Genomic DNA, 27,165 nt, shown 5'->3' with positions numbered 1-27,165 from the left:
AAATCCTTCCAGAGAAGAGCAGAAGTATTTGAAGAGAAACAAAACCCAGGCCAGTAAGATACATGTTCCAATAACAAGCTATTAAAAAATAGTAATAATAGGTCAAGTTCTGCTGTTAAGTTAAAAAGACAGCAAAGGCTAAGAAAAAATATCATCAGAAACCAAGGCAACAGTCAATGGAAAATGGGTGTGAATAGGCCTATTTCTGACAACCAAAAGAATTAGATGCACATTTAATGCATGTGTGTTTACAATACATAGAAGAAAATTAGAAGGAATTTTGTTAATATGTTAACATTGAACATCACTGACTAGTAGAATCAGCAGTGACTTAGATCTTCTTCCTCCAGTTTTGTTACATTCCAGATTTTCTACCATGAATATTATTTTATTTGTGTTTAGGGGAAAAGGTTTTCTTTTCCAAGGAGAGAAGATATAACAACTGCTGGAAGGAACATGCTGTAATACTTACAGCTTGATATAAATTGTGTAAATTCTGGTGCCATAGGAACAAAAATGCACAGAAGCCAAGAGTTGGCAATGAAGAAGACACACTGGTTTTTGTTTGTTGGGACAAACAAAATAATACTGATAGCTGACAGCCATGCAAAGGGGCTGGCCAGGACTTGGGAGAGCTCAATGGCAGAGTGCTTGCCTAGCATGCACAAGCTCAAAGTCCCCTCTCCAGCACTGCAAAAACAAGCAAACAAACAAAGGGGACTCACCAAATTACTCAGTGACTGATAGCCAATCTTGAGGAAATGGGGAGTCCAGAGAAAAGGGAGAAGCCACCCACTGGGAACTACAGTCAAGAATTAAAATCTCTTTAAATACAATGACATTGCAGAAAAGCCACCAGAGAGCCTATAATGCCCGACTCAAGGGTGAACCTTGAGCACACACAGACCCTCAAGAACTTGTTAAAATTCTAAGACTGGGAGATAAGGCATGTGCTCAGAAGCAACTGGAAAGACAGAAGAGGAAACATTCAGATTTGTGAGGAGAGGGCTTAGATCAGCCCTTGACCCTAGGCTTGGTGAGTGGGAGGAATTAGGGAGAAATCAACCCCTACTTAGAGAATGAGAATTCCCACCCCCATCCAGTACGAAGCAAACAGCTCTGCTGTTGGAAAGCAGAAGGAAGATTCTTTAGTACCCAGATGATGTGCAAATGAAGTTCCATAGTCACACAGATCATTATGAGAATAAACAAAGGCCCCCAAATAATATGAAATCCACAGTTACATAGGTCATTGTAAGAATAAATGAAGGCCCCCAAAAGGCAAAATTCACAGTTTCATGATCTCATTAGGAGAATGAAGTCACCCCCCAAAATAGGAAATCCACAGTTGCATAGAACATTAGGAGAATAAATGAAAGCCTGAAAAAAGATGAAAGCCACAGTTACATAAATCATTATAAGAATAAATGAAAGCCCAGAAAGGAGGAAATCCTCAGTTGCATAGATTATTATGAGAATAAACAGAGGCCTGAAAAAGCTACAAAATATACAGTGCACAGATCATTATGAGAATTAATAAAGGCCTGAAAAAAATATGAAAGACTTTTTCAAAAGATATATTTGTTTCCTACATCGCTATAACAAATGATCACAGACTAGGTGGCTTAAAACAGTTTACTCTTGTAACTTTCTTGGCTTGAGAGACTAGAAATCCAAAGGCAGGGTTGGCGCCTTCTGCAGGCTGCAGGATCTGCCCCATGCCTCCCTCCAAGCTTCTAGTGCTTGGCCGCTATTTGCTTCCAGTCATTGGCTCATAGCCGCAGCCCTCCAACCTCTGTTTCCCTCTTCACGTGGCCTTCCCTGTCTGTCCTCTGCTCTTTTTCTGGGGAGACCAGTCACATCCAATTCAGGGCCCACCTAATCCAGTGTGGCCTCATCTTAAATTGTAATCCTACTTTCTTCTAAGTTCACATTCCACAGTTCCAAGGGCACGTGAATTTTGTGGGGATTCTGTGTAGCCCCATACAAAAAAGTTTATTTCAACATGATTTGTGTTAGGCCTCTTGCACTGCATGTGTCAGAACCGCTAACTCCTTCGCTGTGATAGGGCTTGATGGCCTCCATTGCAATGCCCACGTGTGGCCCTCTGGCTTCAGCTACTGTTTGAATCTGATGTTCAGACAAAGAACTCGGGCTCATTGTTCTTTCTCCACTGCCACCTCCTCTGCTGGCTGTTCTGTGTGGCCTCAGAGCTGCATCTGAATGCATGCCATCTGAGCAGAACTCTCTGCCATGTCCCCTGGTGCCTTATGTATTGCCAGTGAATATCATTGCTTTCCCATTGCTGCATAATAAATCACTACAGACTTTCCAGCTGCAAACAACACATCGTTAGGAGCTCAGCAGTCTGTAGGGCATAAGTCCAGCCACAGAGCAACTGTGTTCTATGCCGAGGGTCTCACAAGATCAAAATCAGGATACTGATCAGGCTGTGTTCCCTGCTCCAGGCTCTGAGGAAAATACCACCTCCAGGCTCACTCAGGTTGTGGGCAAAATTCATTTCCTAACATTGTGTGTCCACAGTCTTCATTTCCCTGCTAGCTATCGGCTGGAGACCACTCCCAGAGACTGCTTCTCACAGCATGGGTGTTTGCATTCTTCCAGACCAGCCAGGGTCCACCTCTCCCATCTTCTCTTCTGCTCCCAGCTGGTGAGAACTCTGGACTTGAAAGGGCTCATGTGATTAGTTAGGTCAAGCCCACTGAGATCATCTCCCTGTCTTAAGGTCAGAGGTGCCGTATGACCTAATCCCAGGAGTAAAATCCCCCACACTCCCAGTCCCAGGGATTATGCAGGGTGAGTGGGGGCCAAGCATCTTGGAAGCATCCTAGAACATTCCCATCCTCTTACAGCTGCAGGCCTCAGCTTTTCTTTTCTACCACCATAAGGTCAATGTCCCAGAGGCGGTGTGGCACAGACATCTAATTGTTTGTTTTAAGAGTGGAGAAAGTAAATCCAAAGAAAATCCAGAGCTACAGAACCCAGCATCTTCTGATTGCTGCTTTTGCCGTTAGGTTTTGCCATCCTGTCCCTGTGGGAGACTCAGGGGCAGGGTCTCATAGACACAGACACACTGACCGGGATAGCGGCTGTCCTTCCCTCCAATCCCCCGTGTCCTGCAGCCGCCCGGGGAGATCCATAAGAAGCACCACCCATGGAAAGCAGCCTCACGCCTCTCCCGGCAGGGTTCTGCATGCTGGGCTCCGCGAGTGGCTGCGGCAGGGCTGCACTCTGTCCAGGCACCAGCGGGCTCTTCAGCTCCAAGTGACTCCAGGAGGAAAAACATAAAGTGGTGGGGGAAAGGGACACCAGGGCTGGCCTGAGTGACATGTGGGGAGAAAGGGAAAATGGTGGCATCAGACAGACACGAGAGAGAAAGAGCAAAGAAGGAAAATGGAGAGGGCGGGGAGGGGAACAAGAAAGGAGCTGGAAAATAGGAAGACTGGGGAAAAAAGTAGCAAGGGAGAAAGTGAAGCTGACAAATTGGGGTGATGTGTGGGGAAAGGCTGCCATCAATGGCTTTTCAAAGGCCCCCGTAAGTGACTTCTCACTCTATTCAGAGGCACCCAGCCCAAGGGAGCACACTCCTGGGGCTCAGGATTGTTCTTAGTCTGGCATCTCCCACCTCTCAGGAAACCTAGAACAAGCCAACGAGGAGCTGCGTGCGATCATCAAGAAGATCTGGAAGCGGACCAGCATGAAGCTGCTGGACCAAGTGGTGCCCCCTGCTGGTGGTAAGTGCTCCCAGGAGTCCTAAAGCTGTGGTTTTCATGTGATTTCTCTGCCTTCTCTCCTCCTCCTTCTCTCTTCATGGCTACTTTAGTAGAGATACCGAGAAAGCCCTTGACATACTTGTTCTTGAATCTGCTAGACTCACAGGAGCCTGCTTTCTCCAGATCCTTCTTGTGGAGTTCAAAAGCCCTACTGGTTAGAAGGGCGTAGGATGCAGTGCCCTGCACAAACCTGGATATGGGTTGTCAGGTTGGAAATCTGCTGCAATCCTGCACTGTGTGCATACCAGGGCAGGCGAGCCCTTGGGTGCATACAAGTTTGACAGAATGTCCCAGGGAACTGCACAAAGTGTAGATTTCTCCATAAGCCTCTGGGTTAATTGCTGTAGGACTGCCCTAGGGGCCTGAAAGGAAAATCCTCTGAGATCTGCCCTCTTTTGAAATTCTTTTCCTTCTTCCTAGAGCGGTGTTCTCATCTCTACCAAGCCTAAAGCCTCTTTTTATAGCAGATGGTTTCTATTGTCGTATGGTTCCAAATGAAAATAGTAGTGATTTTCCTACACATGTAATTTCCAAAGTATTTCTACAGGGCTGTAACTCTAGTACAAAATATAACAAAAGCAAATGCCTTGGGTATTTAAATGCTCAGGCACAACTATGCAAGAAGTTTTATAATTAACTGATATAATGCTCACATGCACTCCCTTAATGCAGGCAAGTTTGTGTTTAAAGAAAGTAAGAAAATGCTGAATATTGACAACACTTTGGATCTGTCATTTTTAAATAAGGGCTAAGTAAATATATTGAATAAGTATATGTTATTTATTTTAGCTGTCATTCTGACAGCTGGAAAAGCACCCCATACATTTTCAAACCATCTTTAATTGGTGGTACCTCCTGTTGAAAAATTTCCCAAACAGAAAACAACACTGAGACTAAAAGTCACCACAATAGGCCAAGTGGTGTTTTATAACCAGTAGTTTATTGAATTCATGACATTTTATCAAGGAACTGAGGCTCTTAGAAGCTAGGTAGCTGCCCCTTGGTTGTAGGGTGAGTAGAGTAGACTCAGGGTTAAACCCAGGTGTAAGGGAGCCTAGGACCCTGAGTTTGTGCCTGACTTCCCTAGACAAAGGTCCAGGGTCCTCCTCCCACATGGGGACCGAACGAGGCCCTGCCAGGTGGAGCCCATCAGTGCTGTAGAGTTGGCTGTCAGTAAGGGACAGCGAGGATCAAGACAGCCATCACTCACTGTGAGACCTAAGCTGGAACCAGCTGTGCCCTTCACAGGAGGCTGGAGGCAAAGGACCGCTCATGGGAATGAGGCATCCCCTCCGGAATGGCTTGCCCACTGCCCCATACAGCCTGAGACACAGCCTGAGATATCATATGTGTGACCTTTGGTGCCCGGCCCAGTGGGGACACATAGAACAGTAACCAATTCTGCCTGGTTGAAAGGAAAAACCCAAACTTCAACAAGAGGAAAGTGTTGCTTCCACCAACCCCTCCCTCCAGTCTCGAAACAGAACTATGTTTGCATTCCATTCATGATAGGAGGATCAAATAAGAGTTAGCAATCTCAGTTCGGGGGGAAAAAAGCAAAGTAGGAAATAATTTTTTGACACTAGGCTACCTGTAGCCAAAAATAAAAAAAGAAGCCAGGTATAGTAGTCTGCCTGTGGCCCCAGCTACTCAGGAGGCTGAGCCAGGAGGACTGCTTGAGACCAGCCTGGACAACATGGCAAGCTCTTGTCTTTTAAAAAATGTAATACAGGGCTGGGACTTAGCTCAGTGGCACTGCACCTGCCTTGCAAGCCTAAAGTCCTGAGTTCAATCCCTGGTACCGCAAAAAAAAAAAAAAGATAATATTTTGCTTATTTGCATAAATTATTTGCATTAGTAATCCCTGGAAAAAATATTCAAGAAACTAATTTTTTAAAATGGTTAGCTATGAGGAGGTGGCAACTAAGCAGATATGGGATGTGATGGGAGATAGACTTTCCAGTATATACCATTTTATATATTTTTCTCTTTTTGACCCAAAAAAATTAAATTCAAAAACTTGAAGAAATTTTGAATGCTGAAAAGAATTAATGAAGTCCAACTGAATTGCTCTGTTTCCTTCCAATCCTCTCTCCTCTCTGTGTCTCAGATGATGAGGTCACAGTTGGCAAGTTCTACGCTACTTTCCTGATCCAAGAGTACTTCCGGAAATTCAAGAAGCGAAAAGAGCAAGGGCTTGTGGGCAAGCCCTCCCAGAGGAACGCTCTGTCCCTGCAGGTGAGGAGCTGGAGAGGGGCCACACACACAGCAAGGTCCTAGTCACCTTCCTCTGATCCTGCAATGGTCCACGTCTCTCACCAGGGGGCTGAAGGCCAGGTCTGAGGGCTCCAAGCATTTCCGCAAAGGGATGTGAGAGCGGGTGAAGTACCACTTGCTCTTTTATCATTTCCCCTCACACTGTCCTGCATGTTCCTGCCTGCAGGACACTGGTGGCCTTAGTGTTCTTTCGTTCCTCTGACAGACAAGTGGACTCTTCCAGCCTAGGGTAACAACCGACATTCCAAGAAAGCCCATCCTGGTCTAGAGACCCCGCTGCCTGGCAGGGAAGCAGAGGGTGCAGGGCAGGGTGGAAGAGTGCCAGGGAATGGCTAACTGTGATGTTTGGTGATAAGAACCAGGAGGCTTCTTTGTCCCTCTGGGTTCCAGGCTGGCTTGCGCACACTGCACGACATCGGGCCTGAAATCCGACGAGCCATCTCTGGAGATCTGACTGCCGAGGAAGAGCTAGACAAGGCCATGAAGGAAGCTGTGTCTGCTGCCTCTGAAGATGACATCTTCAGGGTAGGTGCTTTTCTTTACCATGTTCAGTTTGGAGCAAAAGAGGGAGTGGACGGTATCCTGCCAAGAAAACCCACGAGGAAAGGTCTGACCTCGCAACAGGTTCCAAGCTCATCTGCTCAGCTGTCCCCTCATGCCTCCACCCTATAGCCCGACTCGATGTCACAGGAGCCCCCCTAGGACACAGCAGCTCAGAAAAGCGGGAGGCACCATGTTTCCAAGGGAAACATTCCCTGGAAGAAACTTTGACCTGAGAAGTTTCGGGTAACTCCTGGGCTACACCAGATCCAAACATCTTATCTGCACATCTGTCTTGTTGGACAATATTTGCACATCTGGCATGTCCAAGTAAAACTCCAGACTTCCGGCTTTTCTTGGGAAGCATCACAAGATCTGGCCATACTGGGGTACGTTCCCGTGCAGCAGCAGGGATGGGAACCAAGTGGTGGTTGCACAGTCAGGACGGGGCCTGTGTTGTCCAGGTCACGGGCTCCCTCCAGGCCTCTTTCCTCTCCCGGAGACTGAGGCTGGCCAACAGTGGCAGTCGTGAAAATTAAACTTGGCTGTGCTAAAATACCAGATCTCTTCATTCATTTGTGTTACCGGCCTCACCCCAAAGGCATTTGGCTAAAATTCCTTCTATAGCAAAGGAACAGCTACCAACCCTAATCATGCCAGGGCCTGGCTCAGCCCTGTGCCCAAGCCCCTGCCCAGCTCCTAGGCTATGGCACACACAGGGAGCTAGGATCCGCCCATCTTGCCCCTGGCCATCCTCCATGCTCATCCTCATCCTCATCCTCATCACATGAGATATTCACTGAATGGCCTCGGGGACACTGCGCCATGTTAACCCCACCTGGACAAGACCTGAAACCGCAGAAGCCGGGATTTTCTGATGTGAGGATGGACCACCCTTACAACTAGCTACCTGCCCACTTGCCTAGGGCAAGGAAATAATGTTTGGGAAAAACACTAGGGGAAAAGAGGTCACGGCATAATTGATGTGATAAATGCTTCATTCTTATTTTTCAAAATTGTTTGGCCAGCACAGCTTCTAGCTCTATGGGCCAGCAGATTTCCATTTTTAAGAAATCTACTTGCTTTGGTCCCTTTCCCCAGCCCTCAGTTCTCATGGTGGGCTCTGCCAAGTCAAGCAGCTGTGGCTCTGAAGTACCCCATCCTGGGCCTGCGCTGGAAACCCAATTCCAGTCCCCAGGGTTCCCTAGAACTCCCAGGAAGGCCAGCACCCTCAGAGCCGACCACCGACCCCCATTCCCACAAGCGGGGTGCCTGCCCTCTACTCCTCCAGACCCCCAAGAGGGCAGCCTTGGAGGCTTAGCACCCAGACCCCCACCCCACCATGCCTGTGCCCGTCAAGAACAAACAAGCTTCCTGTGGGCAGCGTGTCTCTGGCCGGCGGTCCAGGGCTGCCTTCCCTCCACCCATGCTCCCTCTTGCCCACAGAGGGCCGGTGGTCTGTTCGGCAACCACGTCAGCTACTACCAAAGCGACAGCCGGAGCACCTTCCCCCAGACCTTCACCACCCAGCGCCCACTGCACATCAACAAGGCGGGCAGCAACCAAGGCGACACTGAGTCGCCCTCCCATGAGAAGCTGGTGGACTCCACCTTCACCCCCAGCAGCTACTCGTCCACTGGCTCCAACGCCAACATCAACAACGCCAACAACACTGCCCTGGGCCGCTTCCCCCATCCCGCCGGCTACGCCAGCACAGTCAGCACTGTGGAGGGCCACGGGCCCCCCTCATCTCCTGCCGCCTGGGCACAGGAGACCACAAGGAAGCTCGGCACCATGAGGTAAGCAGCAGGGTGGGCCCAGCTGTGCACAGGGCCTCCTGCACCCCAGCCCGAGGACACCAGGGTGGAGGAGATTGGACCCTGGGCCCCCCACTCCCCCTCCAGCTCCCAGGGAGATCCCTGCCCACTCCCACTCCGTGTGACTGAGCCGGCACCAGGCTGCCAACCAGGGCTGGCCTTACCCAAGCACAGCAGCTATGCCCTAATAAGCCAGCAACCCCTGCTGGCCAAGGCGTCCCCAGGTGCCACACCTGGCAGAGCCTCTCTGCTCAACCTTCCTGACCAGACGCGTGCTGGCCCATGATCCCCAAGACGTATGTAAGGGCTACCCCTCCCTCCTGCCCAAGTCTCCGCCACACCTGGCCTTTCACGCAGGTGAGATGGGAAGGGTAGAAGCACCTTTTCTTTACAGCCCCGCTCCACCTCCTGGGGACATTCTGCTGGCAGGTGGTCACATTGGCTCATTCTGCCACAGGACAGGAGCACTCCTAGGGTCAAGTGCCTCTCTCTCCTCCTAACTCACTCTCCCCACCCACCTGCCCTCACTGTGGGGTGCCCTGCTGGTGCCCTGCATCTTGCCACGTCCCCCTTAACTGTGCGACTCTCCCAGAGCAGGACCCTCACTCCTCAGCGGGCTGAATGGGTCCCCATAGTAGGCCAAATTCTGAGGCAGATGGCTGTTTTCCTGCCCTCCAGCTCAGAAATAATGGCAAGGTAAAAGCTTTCTAATTCCTTGGACTAATGAAGCTGCTGCCATCCAAGGAGACAGCACTCTTGTCCATTGGTTTCATGTCGCTAGGTAGCACCCATTTTCAAGTGGCCACAAAGTCTGGGCATTTGCGGGCAAGTCACATTAGCCATCCATCCTGCCTACCATATTCTCCGGAAGATGGGCTGCTTTCACCACCCGACCCTGCATTGCAGGGAGTCCTGCACTCAGGAGATGTGTACTGACGCCTTGTATGCCCAGGGCAGTGTGCTCAGCAACGGGTTTTGTGTGCTGATCTGAAAGGGTGGCTTTGCCTAGAAGCCGTAAGCTCAGGCGGCTTGCCATGCTTGCCTCGGTGGCCCTCCCTTTCCTGCAACCCCAGTTCTCCCCCACAGACTTTGAGAACTCAGTCCTAGAATCACTTTCTCCCTTGTGAACCTTGTTAAAACCTGTTCTTAAGGAAGACTCTTTAGGTCCATCGTGAGTATCTCTGTATACATTAAACTCCCTCCTTCCAAGGGTATTTTCATATTAAACTTTGTTCTGTACTAAATAAGAGGAAAATGATTTCTAGAGAGGAGCTAGGGGAGCCAACCAACATCAGGGGATTTCTTCTCCCCATAGATGCCACTCAGTAAAATAGAACACACCAAGCACCTAACACACAGTAAGTTCTCACCAAACATCAGTTCCTCCCCTCCCCGTTATAGCTGACAAAAACACTCAGGAGCTAAGCTTCTGTCAGGTAAGAAGGAAAAACACAGCCAGAGTTTCAGTGCTGGAGCCTGTCCTCCATGTCTCAGCTCAAGGATAAGGGCAGTGGCCACAGTGCTGGTGCTGCATTGCTGAGCGCTCCCCCAGAAGTGGTGTCACTGCCAGCTGCCATTCAACACCACCAGCCCATCCATCACACCTTGCCGGAACACCCCATCTCCCTCTCCCTGTCCATCCAGAGCCTCCGAAATCTCATCTTTCCCTCTGACTGGCATGTACTCCAGTCTAAGGCACTTCCTGGTGTGGGAGGGTCTGCAGCTCAGGAAGGACCCAGGCTCAGCAGGAACTCAGGCTTGCTTCCCTCTGCTCAGAACAAACCCTTCTATATGAAGGGGTGAAGGTCAGGGAGCCAGTGTCAGAGTCAAAGACACATCAGAGTACGGTGCAAGGAGCTTCTCAGCTGTGTCACACAAATGCCCGAAGACTCAGCCGTCTTCAGCTGCCCCATCCTATCCTGTACACTACAGCCCAGACCCATCTTTAAAAGTGGGTCCTTCCCACCCTTCAAAGCACCATCCTACCTACGATTTCATTTGTCACTCACTACAAGCCTCTGAGTCAGGCAGGGGATGTGTTGTTCCAGTTGTATAGAAGGGGAAACTGAGGTCTTGGATGAGCTAAGTGTCTTGAGCCAGAGGGTAGGTGAATTAGGCCCAGAACTCACAGGTCCTTGGATCCTAACCCAGAGTTCCTCCTCCCACCCGGGACTGGAACCCTAATCTTAATGCATCTATGACTCCGTGGCATCCTCAGTGATTGCAAGAGGAAGAGGCTATGGCAGTTGTGTCTGCACTGTGGTCACGTGTGCCTCTGAGTGTACACACGTGTCCGTGTGGGCATGTGCCTTGAGTGTGCATGTGTCTGCATGTGTGCGTTTGTGCCTGTGTGTACCTATGTGCATGTGAGCCTGCGTGTGTGTACATGTGCATGCCTGTGTGTCTGTGTGCACGTCCGTGTGTGCATGTGCACCTGTCTATGTGACTGCATGTGTGTGACATCTTACTTGCTGAAGGAAGAGTTGGCAGTTCCTGATCTTTGTCTCTGTCTTTGGACACTGTAGGTGCCACTCCCGGGAGAGCCAGATAGCTGTGGTATGTCAGGAGGAGGCTTCTCAGGACAAGACCTATGACGTGGAGCTGAATGAAAATGCTGAATACCGCAGCGAGCCCACCCTGCTCTCCACAGAGATGTGAGCTTCCCTGCCTCCTGCCCAGGGGCTGCAGGGCCAGGTCACTGAAATCACTCCTGTGGGCGAGACTTGGGGGGAAGAGGAGATTTCATGTCAGTAAAGCGTCGCATTAGAGGGGGAGAAGCCCTCAACACACCATCCTCTTTCAGCGTGGCCTTTCCACACCATAAAATGCTCCTGGGAAAACTTCTAAACATTGTTTCTTAAACGTTTGGTGCTACAATCAACAGTCATAAATATATTTCCTAGTGAGACTCAGCATACACACATACACACGGACTTTTAAAAAAAATTCTATGAAACTGCTTATAATAAAGCTGCCCACAAGAGGGCACTGTTGGCAAACCCAGGGCTCCCGGTTTTCTCCCTGTTGAAATGTCAATTACCATCAGGACTGTCAAAAGCATACATAGCAAAATTACATATTTTATGAGTAACTACATGAGAGTAGCTCAAGAGCTCCAAACAAAAACAATGATAATGAGATGGAAATAGTAATTACCCTAATTTGATCAGCACACACATATGTTAAAATATCACACTGGGCCTCATAAATATGTCCAATTATTAGATGTCAATCAAAACTTTGAAGCAGGTAGAAAGTTTACCCTGATTTGATCATTAGACACTGTATACATGCAAAAATGGCAGAAGAGGGGCCAGGGATTTAGCTCAGTGGCACCGCACCTGCCTCATAAGCACAAGGTCCTGAGTTCAATCCCCAGTACCAAAAAAAAAAAAAAAATGGCAGAAGAATCACAAGTTCGAGTTCACCCTGCAAAATTTAATGACTTAATGAGACCTTGTCTAAAAATTTTAAAAGGCTGGGTACATAGCTTAATGTGAAGGCCCTGGGTTCAGTCCCCAGTCCTGCAATAGACAATACAATAATCACCCTGTACCCTACAAATATGCACAATTAAAATAAAACATAGCATAGCCTAGGACAATAGAAAATATCAGCATGGATCAGATGTCACAAAAGTAAGAACTGTTTTGTGAAACCTTGGCTTTACTGCCTAGCTATGTCTGTATCTACCGAGTCTCCTTAGAAAATGTATTTATGACTCTGGGTTGCATTCAAAATGGTTTCAGACACCGTTTTAGAAGCCTTCCCGAAAGCACTCTTGTGAGGAAAGACCAGCCTCTAAGGCTCCTGAAGAGAAGCGAGGGTGGCAGGAGAGACAGGTGGCAGAGCAGGATCCTAGCCCAGAACCGGCCACAGCCAGCTGGGCATGCAGCTCCCTGGAGTCCGAGCTTCTGCCCAGGGCACTGGGCTGAAGAGCAGCAGGCCCTGAAGAGCAGCAGGCCTGGCTCCCTTTCCCCATGTGGGACAGGAGAAGCGAGGGTATGAGGGGAAACATGGAAGCAGTGGTCACGAGCAGTGACCTGATGAGTCAGTTAACCTCCTATGCCTTCAGGTCCCCACAGCAAGCAGGGCGGCAGGAATGACACCCCTTCCTTCTGCTTTTCTGACTCGGTGGCACAAAGTATGAAACAAAAGAAGCATCTGGAGCTCCTTAAGAGATGTCATTCTCTAAGCTGACTTCTAGACACTGTTAATTACTCGTGGCCACAGATGGGGGGAATCGGGAAAGCCAATTGCTCCCATCCACTCCGGGTCTCATGGACTGCTTGGTACATCCAGGCTCTACTGGCCGTGAGTAAACCAGCTTCAAACTCAGGGAGGTTCTCTAAGTAGTTAGGGAGTTTTGGGGATTTCACAGGAGGCAACAACATGGACATGGTCTGACTGGGCAACTACCAAGGGACAAAAAATTTCAGAGATCACAGGGCAAGGTAGCCACGAAGGCACCACATGCAAGCCAAACCGAAGCTGGGTCTGCAGGTGAGGGGATGATGAGGATAAGGAGGAACACCGCACAGTGCCTCCTGCCTGAGAAGAAGAACAAGCCCTGAGGTAGAAAGACGAGGTTTGCCTAGAGGGCAGATCCAAAGCAAGTGAAGGTGCCAGGAGACCTGTCGCCAGGTGCGGAGGCGGAGTTGCTTGCTGCTAAAGCACCTGCCTGGCGTGCTCGAGGCCCTGGGTTCCATCCCCGGCACTGAGGAGTAACACCAAGCACAGAGTCAATGGCCTCCTGGGCAACACGAAAGGGCTGGACTGCACCTGTGTCTCTCTGACTGCAGGCCAAGCTGCTGGGGATTTGGAGTCACCTTAGGGGGTTGCAGCCCACATTTTCTAATAAAATAGAACAGACTGATGCAGACTACAAGTGATCAGCACATGATGCGTGCACTCAGAGAGCACGGCTCATGAAGCTTCATTCAGGTCAGCGTATCTGTGTACACCTGGAGATGGAAAATACATTTCTCATCGTGAGTCACCACACGAAGGCATGGAAGCCACTGACTGGACACCCCTGAAGGTCTCCTACCACCCTGCTCTTTGTTGACTGAATGATTCTGTGTCTGTTGTAGACAACAGCTTATGTGCTCTCGAGGATGAAGGAGTTTGCGGGGCAGGGAGAATGGAGAAGTGGGGGATAAATTCAGGGTAAGATTGAGCATAGCCATGGTAAACACAGGGGCCTTGGCTGCTCCAAAAACCTTGTGGGCCTGGAAAATTATCCCAGCATTCTCAATACCTTTGGTCCAAGAGCACAGCTACTGCCCCAGATCAGAAATGCAAGATGCAGGGCTGAGGTGTGGCTCAGTGGTAGACACTCAACCAGCCAGTGCAAGACTGTGGGTTTCATCCCCAGTGCCACGGAACAAGAAGAATAGAAGCGCAAGGCCCACAAGACGGGCTGTGCGCGAGGAGCTGGAACCCCCCCACACACACACAAGCAGGCCTAGGAAACCCCTGTGATGCCAGAAAGCAGGGTAGAATTTGATAGGACGGCAAGTTTCTGCTGCACCCTCTCTAAGCCTGTATAAAAGTAAGCACAATGTAGGGTGGTCCACCTTACTATGGAAAACTGCCTTCTGGGGATAGCAGCTCCCCGTGCTGGGTGGCATTTCTTGGCCCAGGAACAAACCCCAAGTCTTCTGTTCCAGGCTCACCTACCAGGATGATGAAAATCGACAACTGACACCCCCCGAGGAAGACAAGAGGGACACCCGGCCCTCTCCAAAGAGGGGTTTCCTCCGCTCTGCCTCCCTAGGTAAACACACACCTTGCTCTGCTGATGTGGCCGGTGGTCACCCCCAAGATGACACTGGTAAGGTACCCGTGATGCCTGAGAATCTGTGTGGCTTGGCTCAGACAATCTCCAGAGGGGCCCAGGCAGATTCCAAAGTACTCAATATGTCCCAGAGACAAGGCGAGGGGCAAAGAGATGCTACATCTCAGAGCACTGACATTGCTTGTTGCACCCCGACTGGGGATGTGTCAGTCAGTTTTCTGTTACTGCAACAGTGTTCCCAAGAGAATCAACTCAAAGGGAGGAAAGGTTTGTTTGGGCTCACTTCTGGAGGTTTTTGTCCATGGTGGGTTGGCCCCATTGCTTTAGGGCCTGTGGCAAGGTAGCACATCCTGGCAGAGGTCTATCCTACACCGTCCTCCTCTTGGCCAGGAGGTGGAAGAGAGACTGAGAAACATCCCACAGCACCCTTCAAAGGTGACTTATAATCTCCCACTAGGCTCCACCTCTTCAAGGTTTCCACCACCTCCTACAAGCACCAATCTAAGGACTAAGCCATTGACACATGGGCCTTTGGGGACATTAAGGTCCACATTATAGCAGAGCCATCCATCGCAGACCAATGTCCTCTCCTGTTGCCCTGATCCTGGTTCTTTGGCTGCCTTTGCAGGTCGAAGAGCCTCCTTCCACCTGGAGTGTTTAAAGCGACAGAAGAATCACGGGGGTGACATTTCTCAGAAGACAGTCTTGCCCTTGCACCTGGTTCATCATCAGGTACACACACTTCTGGACAGGCCACTGGCCTCCACCTCACAGGCTAGATGGGGACATCCCCAGGACACCCATCATTCTTCCCTGAATCCAACCACTGCACATCCAGGCCTGGCCCTAACAGCTCCTCTGTGGATGAGGGCCTCAGCAAGGTCCATAGTGGCACAGCGAGGAGATCCCGGAGACCCTGGTGCACAGGAGCCACTCACATGGCCCTGAGGGACCAGCAGATGTAGGTTCTGCCCAAGCTGTCTCTCCTTACACAGCCATAGGCGTCCCCACCCACGACTTTGGCCTACACTACACATTCTGGGCAGCTGTGGTTAGGGTTAGGAAATTGAACTGCATAAAAATCCATGCACTGAAATACAGAAATGATCAAAGCATCTGCCAATGACATGGTCAGGAGCAGGGAATGGCATCCACAAAGAACAGACCCAGGAAGACTCATTAGATGAAATGTCTCCTGGTGTGGCTGGCTCCATGTGAGACGGTGAAACCCAAGACCCTAAAATCGAGTACATACCGAGAATCTCAGAACAAAGGGGAACTTCAGAGGGCTACCTGAGGCCAGTCTGTCACCTCCAGGCAAATTGGGATCTAAACTCAAGATTCCTCAAAATTTTACCTCTTCAGTGATAGACTCCCTTACCGTGGACCTGTGCATTAAGTGATGTTTTTGTACACAAAGGAATCCAACTGCCAATCAAAGTTTCTAATCAGCATAAGATGGCTAGTACAGCTTGACTAAGGTGATATTACTTCAGCTCAAAGAAATACAGTTTTGTCAGCTTGGCTGTAACTCAGTGCTAGAACAACGCTAGCATTCATGAGGCCCTGGGTTCCATCCCCACTACTGGGGGGGGGATATATATATATATATATATATATATAGTTTTGCATCACCTGTGGCACTGCCTAAACTGAGCTTTTTGAAATATTGGACTTACTTTCCATTTCACTCAAATCTCTAGGGACACAGAAGCCCCCGTCTGGGGACTCTCTCAAGCCAGAAAGGATGGCAGGATGTGGGGACTCTGTATGCACCTTAAAAGATTTTCACAAGTTGGTTTCATCCACATGTTGTTATCATGCTGGTAGGCGAGAAACTCTTTCTGCTCTTTGTTGTGCCTTCTGGCCACCTCCAACCTCTGTGGCAGTGTTTCCGTCCTCTCCGTCCCTCAGAGCTGGGCTTCCCACCACACAGTGTCTGTCCCTCACACAGACATGTCACATCTGAGCAGCTGACACTGCCGAGCACGTCATGGTGAACGATATTGCAGGGTGCAGTACCTGTCCAAGGATGCTCACGAGCATTTGGGGACAGAGGATGCAAAGAACAGTTCAAAGGCAGCCTGAGCTAAAGTTGCAGGACATCATTAATGGCCTAAGTCATTGTAAGAACTGAAGCAACAACACTGGTTTTGTCTTTCTGATGGGCCCTGAACTTCACGCCAACTGCACAGGTAGATGGACAGAGAGGACACTGGTGTCTTGCCTTTACAGATGATGCAAGCAACAACATCATTGTTCTGTCTGCTCTACTGACGAAAAAACAGTGAGATGTTTTTCACAGCTTAGACCGGTATAAAAAGCAGATGATCTTGATTCTGCCCAACTGCAGATTTCTGAAGATAGAGGAGACAGCCATGACGTCACACTGAGATGATTCTAAACTGTATCTTTGGGACTGGAGGTATAACTCGGTGGTACAGCGCTTGCCTAGCATGCATGAGGGCCTGTGTTTCATCCCCAGCACACCCCTATATACGCAAGAGAAAGAGAGACAGAGACAGAGACAAAGACAGGCCAGGTCTCCGTGAGATGGGATTCAGATGGAGGAAGATGATGGCGGTACGAATTCCAGGCAGCTGGAACTCGCGGGAAAATGAAGCCACAAAGCGGGGCAGAAGCCGGCAGCCAGCCTGTCTCGGGCCTGACGGCTCCCGGTAACACCTTCTCCTTGTGTGTCCACAGGCGCTGGCCGTGGCCGGCCTGAGCCCCCTCCTCCAGAGAAGCCATTCCCCGACCACGTTCCCCAGGCCGAGCGCCACGCCCCCCGCCACGCCCGCGAGCCGAGCCTGGGCCCCGCAGCCCATCCCCACCCTGCGGCTAGAGGGCGCCGAGTCCAGCGAGAAACTCAACAGCAGCTTCCCGTCCATCCACTGCAGCTCCTGGTCAGAGGATGCCAGCCCCTGTGGCGGGGGCAGCAGCACAGCACGGAGAGCCCGGCCCGTCTCCCTCATGGTGCCCAGCCAGGCCGGGGCCCCGGGGAGACAGTTCCACGGCAGTGCCAGCAGCCTGGTAGAGGCGGTAGGTGACCCTGAGCTGCGCAGCGAACAGGGAGGGAGAGGCCAAGGAGAATAGAGAGGGGAGCAGCCGGTTTATGCCCAAGTAGTTTGGATGTCAAGTCTGAGGCACAAAGACCCTCCCTCAGAGACCTCGCACGATGCCGTTGGTTTCCGTGAGGCTGGCCTGATGTAGAAGGAGAAAGAAACCCCTGAGCAGTGCCCCCTGCCACAGGCCAGCGAGGCCCTGGAAAGCCAGCATCATGCCGTGAATGCTCAGTGCCCCGGTGTGCTCGGGCTGCACATCTGTACAGAACAGGTCAGGATTGCTGGTTCTCAGCCCCTAGCACTCAGGAGAATCCCCGAGGAGCTCTGGCGACCCATAACACGTGCAGCTACTTTGCAAAGCCTGTGACGACTGAAGTGCACCCAGGGTTAAGAGCCCCTAGTCTGGAACAAAAGAGCTCCCGTTCCACTAGCCTCTGCGAGGTCTGAGCATCTCGTTCAATCCTAGCACCCCACTGTAGGGGGCCTTTGACAAACTGAACCCAACCCAAGGGAGGATGACCAGGATGGCAAAGGCCTTAGAAACCTGGGAGAACGGGTAGGGGGCAGAGGTAAGAGAAATAAACCTTCGGAGAGACTTAAGAGGCTGTGACACTCATCTCACCCTGTCACAGGCAGCTTAGGTGGGCCGGAAACTGGCAGGCAGGACTGGAGTGATTATTTCAGCCTGACAGGTGGCTGTTTTCAGCTCACCAGAGGAGGACTGCCCAAAGAACTCTCCCCAAATGAGGAGGGCTTCCTATAAACCAGTGGGCCCCATCAGTGGGCATATGCAGGCAGAGACATGCCCACCTGATCGTCAGACCGCCAGGTGACTTCTGCAGTCCCTCGTGCCTCCACAGCACTGAGGCTTCACTTGAACGTGGTTGTCCTTCATTCATTTTCCAGACTTTTTTCAAGACCCTACCACCTGCAGGCAGTGGCATAGGTGCAGGAAGACAGCTGAAAAATAGAGCCCTCTCATGGGCTCATGTTGTGGTTAGGAGAGGCAGGAAATACATAAACATGCCTGAAACATGTCAGGAAAGGGCAGGACCACTAAGGAAACGTAAAGTAGGATCAAGAGAAAAGAGTAAGGTGAGTAGAGGAGCAAGACAAGCAGACACCTAGAGAACAACATGCCAGGCTGGGCCCACCTGCTCCCTCCCACGCCTGCCTTAGGAGCTGGTGCTCCCCCAGCTCAGTGACGCGAGCCTTTTAGGGCTTTCAGTGATACAAATAGCCTGCTGCAGCACCACCACTGCACCTAGCTGGTCCCTAAAGCAGCTTGGGGTCACCTTCTGGCCCTTCAAAGCAGAAGGAGGCAGGTGCAGGCAAAGCGTTTTGCACACATCCTACTCTAGGACCCAGGCCCCCAGGAAGGCAGCCAGCTGGCTAGGGATGGGTATAAGGGCTAACAGTTTCATCAAAGGAAAAATGAAAGTTTCTTTGCAAGAAAAAGTGCAGACATCTGGAGTTGCCAGGGAGGAGGAAAGAAAAGGGGAGGCTGAGAACTGCCTAGGAAATAGCAGAGGAGAGCTTCCATGCTCCCTCTAGGAGCCAAGTTTCCGTGTATTTGATGACAGTTTTTGAATAACCCACCCACAGCTTCTCTCCTCCACTCTCTGCATCCATAATTCCTTTGGCAGATGCTCCATCTCCTTTTCTATGAGCATCCCTACATGTGTGTGCACACCCACAGGCACACGAGCACATGCTCACACATGCACCTATATACATAGACAAAAATACATGCATCCACACTTATGCATGCTCGTAGATAGACCAATACACACATGCACACATAAAAACAGTCAATACATGCATGTGTCTACGAACATACCTACACACACACACACATACACTTGTGTATGTGGATATACACATGCCTGTATACATACACACGTGCACACGCACACTACCGGCAGTCACAGTCCGAAGCCCTGTACTCTCACCCTGGAGGGAACGGTGAGCTCCAGTGACCTTGCTCCTCTTCCGTCTTCCCCACGTTCCTCCCCTGCAGGTCTTGATTTCAGAAGGACTGGGTCAGTTTGCTCAAGATCCCAAGTTCATCGAGGTCGCAACCCAGGAGCTGGCTGACGCCTGCGATATGACCATAGAGGAGATGGAGAACGCAGCCGACAACATCCTCAGCGGGGGCGGCCCTCAGAGCCCCAACGGCACCCTCTTACCTTTTGTGAACTGCAGGGACCCAGGGCAGGACCGGGCGGGCGGCGGCGACGAGGACGAGGGCTGTGCGCGCGCCCTGGGGCGCGGCCGGAGCGAGGAGGAGCTCGCGGACAGCAGGGTCCACGTCCGCAGCCTGTAGCCGCCAGGGCTGGGGAGACGCCGGGTTTTTATTTGTTTCAATGTTCCTAATGGGTTCGTTTCAGAAGTGCCTCACTGTTCTCGTGACCTGGAGTTAACCGGAACAGCGTCTTCATTCATTCCTGTCGGGACGAGACGCAGAGTTGGGTGGTGTGCAGAGTCGCTTTTCAGGGGGAAGAGAAGCCGCCAGGCCGCGCGTGCACAGAGGGGAGGCGCGGAGGTGCGAGGGCCCGGGCGGGGAGAACCTCGGCCTCCTGCGGGGGCCCTCACCGAAAGGACGCTATGCCAAACGGGTGTCTTTCAACTTTGCTTGTAAAAAAAAAGAAAATCATTTGCACATATTCTGTATGAGCCTCACTGTCTCCGGAGAGCCAGGGCCCGGGCAGAGGGAGTGGGGCCCGACCCGCGAGGGTCCCAGCGCCCCGGAGCCGCACAAGGGCGGCGCGAGGCGGCGGAGCGCGCGGGCATAGGCGCGCGGCCCGGCAGAGGGCAGAGAGGCCGCCCCGCTCCCCGCGCCCCGCGCCCCGCGCCCCGCGGCCCGCCCCAGGTCGCTCTCCCAGCGCCCGCTCCAGTCCCGCAGCCCGGCCGCAGGTGGCGCAGGGACGAGTGGCGGGCGCTGCCCCGGGCCCTGCCGCGGCCTTGGCCGGACCAGGTGGTGCTGTGAGCTAGCTTGTCGAGCGCTCTTTTGTTTGGTGGTTTGGAATTTTTCTTGACAGCATGTTGCAGTTTTCGGATTTTGTTTGTTTTCTGATTTTATTTCATTTCTGTTTTGTTTTGTTTTCCCTGGGGGAGGGGAGGAAGAAGAGAGTTTGCAAATTTTTGTAGCTGCCCACCTTACTGTTTTCACTTTTGCATATGTAAATCAGGTTTGGTTTTACTGTATTCTTTAAATGGTTGTGGTTTCCTTTTTCCATTTTCCACGGAGGGAGGGCTCAATAGAAGCCGCGCTCGGGGAGTTTTACCCGCCATTGGGTATGCCCAATAATTTGTCATTATTTCCTTAGGTAGTAACAGGGTCTTTTTCTTTCTTTCTGGATTGGGTGGGATTTATATTTTTAAAGATAATTGGCAATGCACTTGATATGGTCTTGCACCTGTGAGCGATTGAGCTGGTTCCTTTTCAGGCTGGGTGTGTGGAGGGGGTGCAAGAGAGGAAGGTGAGAGCCTCTGCGAGTGGGCTGTGCGTGCGTGTGGCAGTGGGCTGACCGAGTGCGTGTGTCCTCCGATTGCACCTGCACCCGCACTGTGCCTATGTGCACGAATGAGTCCAAACCTCCCCCTTGCTGGCTTCAGGGTGGGGAGATCTGAATCTGGGGCCATCTGAAAGCAAAAACAAACCACTGTCTGCTTCTGAAACGGGAATCAGTAACTGCATTTTCTGTCCCACAAGATATGCAAAAACAATGCAATAATATTCATTTTAAACATACAATTGTGAGTTGTGTTGGCATTAAAACTGTATTAAAAAAACACACAGAAATTTAAGGGAAAAACTCAAGAAGGCATTTTGCTTCGATATATTCCGTGTAATGTTTTATTGCATTGATAATGTTTCTGTTGAAGAAACCGTTATACTTGAATTCAGGTCAGTTTCAGTATTTTTCAAATATTTTTTTAAAACTGAATTGCAATTGTGCCAAGCGAATATAATGAATTGAATTGTTTGTTTTTGAATTCACTTCTTGTATATTTTGCTGCATGTAAAGTAAATCATTTTGTATTTGGAGTGTGGCAAGCTTTACCTTTGAGCTCTTAAGTGCTTTTCTCTATATGGTTGGGGAAAAGGGAATGATTTTTCATTTGTGCAATGAGCAAAGGCATCTTCAGTGTAAGTCATTATTCTATCCACAACAGGTTTGGATGTTACTGTTTTGCATATCTTGTGTTCACTTCCATTGCCCTTGATTTTGCCAAAATCCTGGAATAGGTATATTTGTATCACATCTTGCTCTGAGATAGCAGGACACACCTCATTTGGGTCTTCAGTCTCTCCACTGATTTGGTAATTGTCTAAGGGGAGCCTTGCCATTAGGTGCAGTGAGGCATCAGTATCCTCTGGGAAAGAGGTGGCTGGTTTTTCCAGTCACTCGAAGCACAAATCTTTGGTTTCCTCACACTGACTAAGAAGATGAAATTCAAGTCAGCTAGTGGGAGAGGAGGGGCAGCCTCACTTCTGACAACTGGTCTACCCAACTGCAGCTAGCAGGGGCTAGAGAGAAGTCCCCAGGTAAGACCATGACCCACCCAGAAATTGCTCTTTTTTTGTACTCACATCATCCTTTCCTCAGGATGCAGGATTTCCCTAAACCTCCTCTAATGTTTGTAGTAGTAAAGGGAGGGACCTGGACAAGGGAGGGAGCATCAGGAGCCAACAGTGGTGGAGGAAACAGACTTTTCGAGGGCTTATTTGCATCTACCTGGAGCATCACTCTATTGGTGCTGCGTCCTTTAATTATATTTCAGCAGCGATGGCTGAAAAAGGACTGATTTAGGGAAAATAGGACCCAACCATTCACTCAGAATTTACCCATTGGAAAAAAAAAAAAGAATTTACCCATTGACTTTTTTCAGTCCCAGTGTTCCTTTGGTCCTCTTTGGCACTTACATGAGCTCGCTAGAGATTCCAGGAGGGGACATTCCATTCCCCGGTGAAGATGAGTTATACTTTCACAGACTGATTTATGAAAAAGCAGAGAAATGTGCCTGATACTCCCTGATTAAACAGTCTATAAACAGCATTTCTTTGTGGTTTTCCACACTTCACGCACCCAAATATTTATGGTTCTTGTTCCATACCAACAAGATCCTTTAGAAATTAAAGTTAAGTGGCTTCCTTGTCCAGTTTCCAAAAATGTCTACCACTCCTCAGGTTTTAATTTTGATGGAGAGAGGAGTCCTTTCGAACCAGTATCTGGTTCTTGCTGTACATTTGGCCCCTAGACAGAAAAGTGGAATTTTGATTGATTCTACCATACACCTGCTCTCCCTCTTCATGCTCTCCTATATTGTTTTGAACTTTTGATACACATCACCAAGTCTCACTGGGTACTTGGGCTACAGAGGGTGCTCCTGTCAACAACTCACAGGGTCCCACCCTTTGTGGCTTGCCAGCCCTGCTTCATGCACACCCACAGGCCACCTTCGCCTTCATAGACAACACTGGCAAAAAAAAATCCAGTGGAGCCTGTCCCATGTGTCCTGTGAGAATGGTGACCACAGGGGCACAAAGCTCCTTGCCCACGCCTGGGAGTTCCCTCTCTAGAGCAGTAGGTCTTTGTTAGCTTGACCTCACAATCAACTAGTGTAAGACTGACATGTGATGCCCATCCCCATGGCAGAGTAGCAAAATCATTGAACTAAATCCACAATGGATTAAGTATGTTGTCCCCTGTCCATCTAAGATGGAATTGTCCCCATGACTGTGTCCAGCATAATCATCAAATGTTCTGTAGCCCTTCTGACAATGCTTGAGGGCTTCTGACAATCAGAAGGACTCTGAGGAGTACAGGTTACATTCCATAGTTTGGAAATCTTCGTGTTTATTTGCTGTCTGACTAGCCCTGCCTCCTTTATTTCCAGACATTGGTCTTTTAGTAATTTTTCATGTGCATGGACACATTAAGCAGAAAGAGCTCCAGCTGCTTCTTTTCTGCCTGATTCTAGAAGGTTCTTTAAGTTGTGAGATTAAGAAAAGAGAGATGGTACTGGGGATTTAGCCCAGTGTAGAATGCTTGTCGGGCAAGCATGAGGCCCTGAGTTCGGTCATCAGCACCAAAAAGTTAAAAAGCAAAACAAAGAAAAGAGAGAAAAACTTTTTTCCTAGGTTTTGGCTTGATTCATAAACTTTTTTGCTGCTTTGATCCAGAACCAATTAGAGACCGCGTCACTCTTAAGCAGACAGGCTTCCCTGTGACTTGGAAACCCACAGCCAAGGACAAGGCTGTCTCTTTAACCTCCTCTGTACCCCAGGTTCCAAATCCCAGGTGCTTGTGTGGAGGCTGCCCGTCACCTCCTCACAGCCCCTCTCCCTCCAGACCTCCTTGAAGCCACCTGAAGGAAAAGCACCTCCACAGGAGCATACCTCCTGTGCCAAGTCCTTTCTGAGAACACAGAACACCCGAGAATGAGGAATCTGGAAGTCAACTGAAGGACAGTGGCTGTTTCCCAAAGGCCGCCCGGTAGACTTCCACCACTCCCAGAGTTCAAGAAATAGAACAAGGACTTAGGTTGTGTTGTTGCCCTGTTAAGCTAGAGTTCAGCCTCATCAAGCCATGTTGTACATATTTCCAAGGAAGACAATGACTAGGGACCCTAGGGACCTAGAATAAGTGAAATACTCTTTGCAAAGAGGTCAGGAAAAGGGCCGTCTGACTTCCATCCGAGCCCTGGGAAAGTTAAAAAAAAACACAAAAAACGTGTTCATAGAGTCTAGGCAAATTCTGGTTTTGGTCTTTGTGGTACTGGGGATCTAACCCAGGGGTGTTCTACGTCCCCAGCCCTTTTCATTTTATTTTGAGACAGGGCCTCTCTAAGTTGCCTAGGCTGGCCTTGAACTTGTGATCTTCTTGCCCCAGCCTCCCAAGTAGCTGGCATGCACCAGCACTCCCAGCTCTAATTCTGTGTTTTAAAGATCTGGCTCTGGGCAAAATGTCAGCACAGAGAGAACCAGAGGGAAAATGAAACCAAAAGGGGCATGTTTTGACTTCCTATGTGTCTGTACTGACTTCCTATTGAGCGTCCCACAGTGACCAGTACAGGGCAGAGGCTAATGCCTGGAGGATCTACTGAGGAAGATGAGAGCAATATAATTCCAGCCTGGTGCCGCTCCCAGACACACCACCTCACCTGCTGGCTGTGAAGGTGTGGGCCCTGCCACCCCTGAGACGGGAGTCGGCCTGCAACCCCTGAAATACGCTCCCATCAGAAGGCAGGAGGGGAAGCCCTGGCTCGGTCACCAAAGCTGGGTTCTCCAGCAGTTCCTTTCTGTGGAGATGTAAAGGAGGGTTTTAGGGAGGGAAAGTCTCCTAGATTGTCAGGGACGGCCACCTTCGCTCTGCCCTACCTGGTTCTTTCTCTTCTGCCCCATCCCAGCCCCCAGCATCAGTCCTGACCCCAGCCTAGTGAGGGGGCAGAGGAGAAAGGGATCCCTGCACCAATTCTTAGTTTCTTTGCAAAGCCACTTCTGTTTTTAACTCATCTACTCATTTATTTTTATCTCAAAGCAATCTCTCAAGATTTCTTTGTGGTGACAGATACCACTGTAACAAATTAATATATTTCTGCCGGATTTCCACTTTCTTGGGGAGACACTAGAATGCTACACACACACACACACACACACACTCACACACACACACACACACACACACACTCCCTGAGGCACAAGTGCTCAGTTGGGCTCCAAGTAAGTGACTTTTCCAAAAAGATGAGGACTATGAAGAGAGATAGAGAGAGGACCAGAGCCACTTCCCTAGGTGGAAATGGTGCCACCTGAACCTATTATTATCATGAAAAACATTATTTATCTACACTGAGAAAATCAACAGTTTCTCTATGATGCCTATAGGAAGTTTGAGTTATAGGACATGAAGTGGTAAAGGCCCCAACCTTTTTCATATTTTGGAAAAGCCTTTTAAATCAGTCTCTGAAAGAGAATTAGATATCAAATCAATTCAACACTGGCAGCGAAAGGAGAGGTGGAGTTGAGATTGGACATGAAAATTCTCTTAAGTCTCTCCTAACAAAAAGGAGCTAATTAGGCAAAAATTTGCTATGTTACATCACGAGAGTCAAATCTCCTTTCAGGTCAGATACTGGCTGCTTCAGAGGTGCACCCCCTTCCCCTGCTGTAGGGCAACCCAGGCACCCCCGTTTTCAAGATCTAAATGATTTGAATTGTGTAAAGCACGAAGGAAGGATAACATGCCACTCAACCTGGCATAAATCAGACATCACTGCAAATTTGCCTTCTGAAAAATCACTCATGAGCCGCCTACCAAGGTCATTACCAGAGAAGGCTCTAGGTGGATGAGGGTGTAGGAGTTGAGAGAGAGTTGCTTCTATGTGAGGAAATGCAGCAATGGACAGAATGGCTCTTATTCACTGTTGGAAACTCTGGTTCTGGATTCTTAGAGCCCCAGAGCTTACAAGCAGTAGAGTGAGGAAGAAGAGGGTGAGCAGGGAATCACTTGCCATGGGCACCTGAGGGTGCAGGTCTCAGCCCCTGGATGAAGCCATTCTTGAGCCTTTCAGCCAGGAGAAGAGAGAAGGTGCCTTTCTACAGAGTCATAAGAGAGACAAAAGAGAACAGATCACTGGGTCCTGTACCAAGCACTTCCCCCCAAGACTTCTCAACATAGAGAAACTACACCAAAATTAGAAGGGAGAAATCCTTGAGAATCAGGGGCAAGTGATTTGTAAACAAACAGTCCAGTGCAAAGGGCTCCTTCAGAAGGCGCCTCACTGGCCCCAGTGCTGTGGACATTTCTCTGCTTCCACACACACCATCCAGCCATCAGCCATAACCCATCTCCCAAACTCAGATTCCATCCTCAGCATCCCTACCAGGTCACGCAGCATCCTACCCTTCCCAGAGCACATGCCATACTCCCATGACCTCACGGGAGAGAGGTTCTGCACTGAAGTGAGCCATGGATAACAAAGGAATAACCGGTTCGGATGTATCCACGATGGCAGTAATTGAGAACAACCTGTGAGAAAACACACAAATTCGTGAAGGAAAAGTGACAGATCCCCAGTGGATGAAGCACTGGAATGTCTATTGTTCTCATAATATTGCTGTTATATTTTAATACTCCAGAGCTGCCAAGCAAAACTCCCGTCCATGTAAAGGGGTCCAGACAAAGCCCTTCCATCTTTCCCTCCTCCTGTTCTGCTCAGCCCACCTTCGTCCCCCCACCCCATCTGTACCATGTGTCACGCCCGTCCTCAGAGCTGGACAGTGCCCTGTGTCACCACCCCCACACACCCGCCCCTCCAGGCTCCACGATGTCACAGTCTGACTGTTGTAAATATTGTTGTACAGTTTGTAATTGTAATCGCCAAATACTCCCTGCCTGCCGCACCTTCTCGCCCTTGAGGGAGGCCAGGGAATCTAGAAGGGGAAGCCTTTCCAAGAGAGCTTCAGGGTCATCTCTGTGTGAGATGCTATTGTATATCCTGTAAGATTGCATTTTTATCTAAGGAATGATGTTATTTAAAAAACAAACAAAAAAACACAAAAAATAAGAATTGCAAATAAATTTCTTAACAATGTCTGTCTTGTTTTAATTGTTATCTTGCCTCTTCCATATCCTTTTTCTCCTATTTCCTAGAGATCATAAAAATCTCAATTAACTCAAGTGTGTGAGATCTTCCAAAGGGGAGGGAGGTCGGAGAAAACATGGGAAATCCAAGTGCAGTGGTAATACCTAACTTCCTGTCAGCTAACCTCATTATCTACTTCCTTCCAATGAAAGCATTAACAGAGAAATGACCACAGGTTGAAAAGGAGGTAGACAGAATAGGAGTAATTAAATGGATAATCC

The 27,165-nt window shown here is 49.7% G+C and overlaps 1 protein-coding gene across 50 annotated transcripts in view; it reads left to right on the top strand.

Annotated features, from left to right (window-relative positions):
* The window catches only part of Cacna1c (calcium voltage-gated channel subunit alpha1 C), a 733,897-nt gene extending 707,004 nt beyond the window's left edge, over positions 1-26,893 (top strand). For all 50 annotated transcript variants that reach the window (XM_087182459.1, XM_087182482.1, XM_087182545.1 and 47 more), the window contains 9 exons: positions 3,654-3,755; positions 5,905-6,032; positions 6,462-6,596; positions 8,058-8,410; positions 10,954-11,082; positions 14,101-14,207; positions 14,857-14,960; positions 16,935-17,270; positions 19,314-26,893. In XM_087182459.1, coding sequence (XP_087038585.1) covers positions 3,654-3,755; positions 5,905-6,032; positions 6,462-6,596; positions 8,058-8,410; positions 10,954-11,082; positions 14,101-14,207; positions 14,857-14,960; positions 16,935-17,270; positions 19,314-19,619 — 1,700 coding nt within the window. In that variant the 3' untranslated portion in view covers positions 19,620-26,893. The remainder of the gene's footprint in view (positions 1-3,653; positions 3,756-5,904; positions 6,033-6,461; positions 6,597-8,057; positions 8,411-10,953; positions 11,083-14,100; positions 14,208-14,856; positions 14,961-16,934; positions 17,271-19,313) is intronic.
* Positions 26,894-27,165: the final 272 nt, after the last annotated feature.

Source organism: Heterocephalus glaber, unplaced genomic scaffold, assembly GCF_053883595.1.
Source record: "Heterocephalus glaber isolate CG9 unplaced genomic scaffold, H.glaber_assembly_v1.0 deba00000281, whole genome shotgun sequence".
NCBI classification, from domain to species: Eukaryota; Metazoa; Chordata; class Mammalia; order Rodentia; family Bathyergidae; genus Heterocephalus; species Heterocephalus glaber.
Note: the sequence above shows the minus strand (reverse complement) of the source record. Positions and strands in the feature narration are given on the sequence as shown.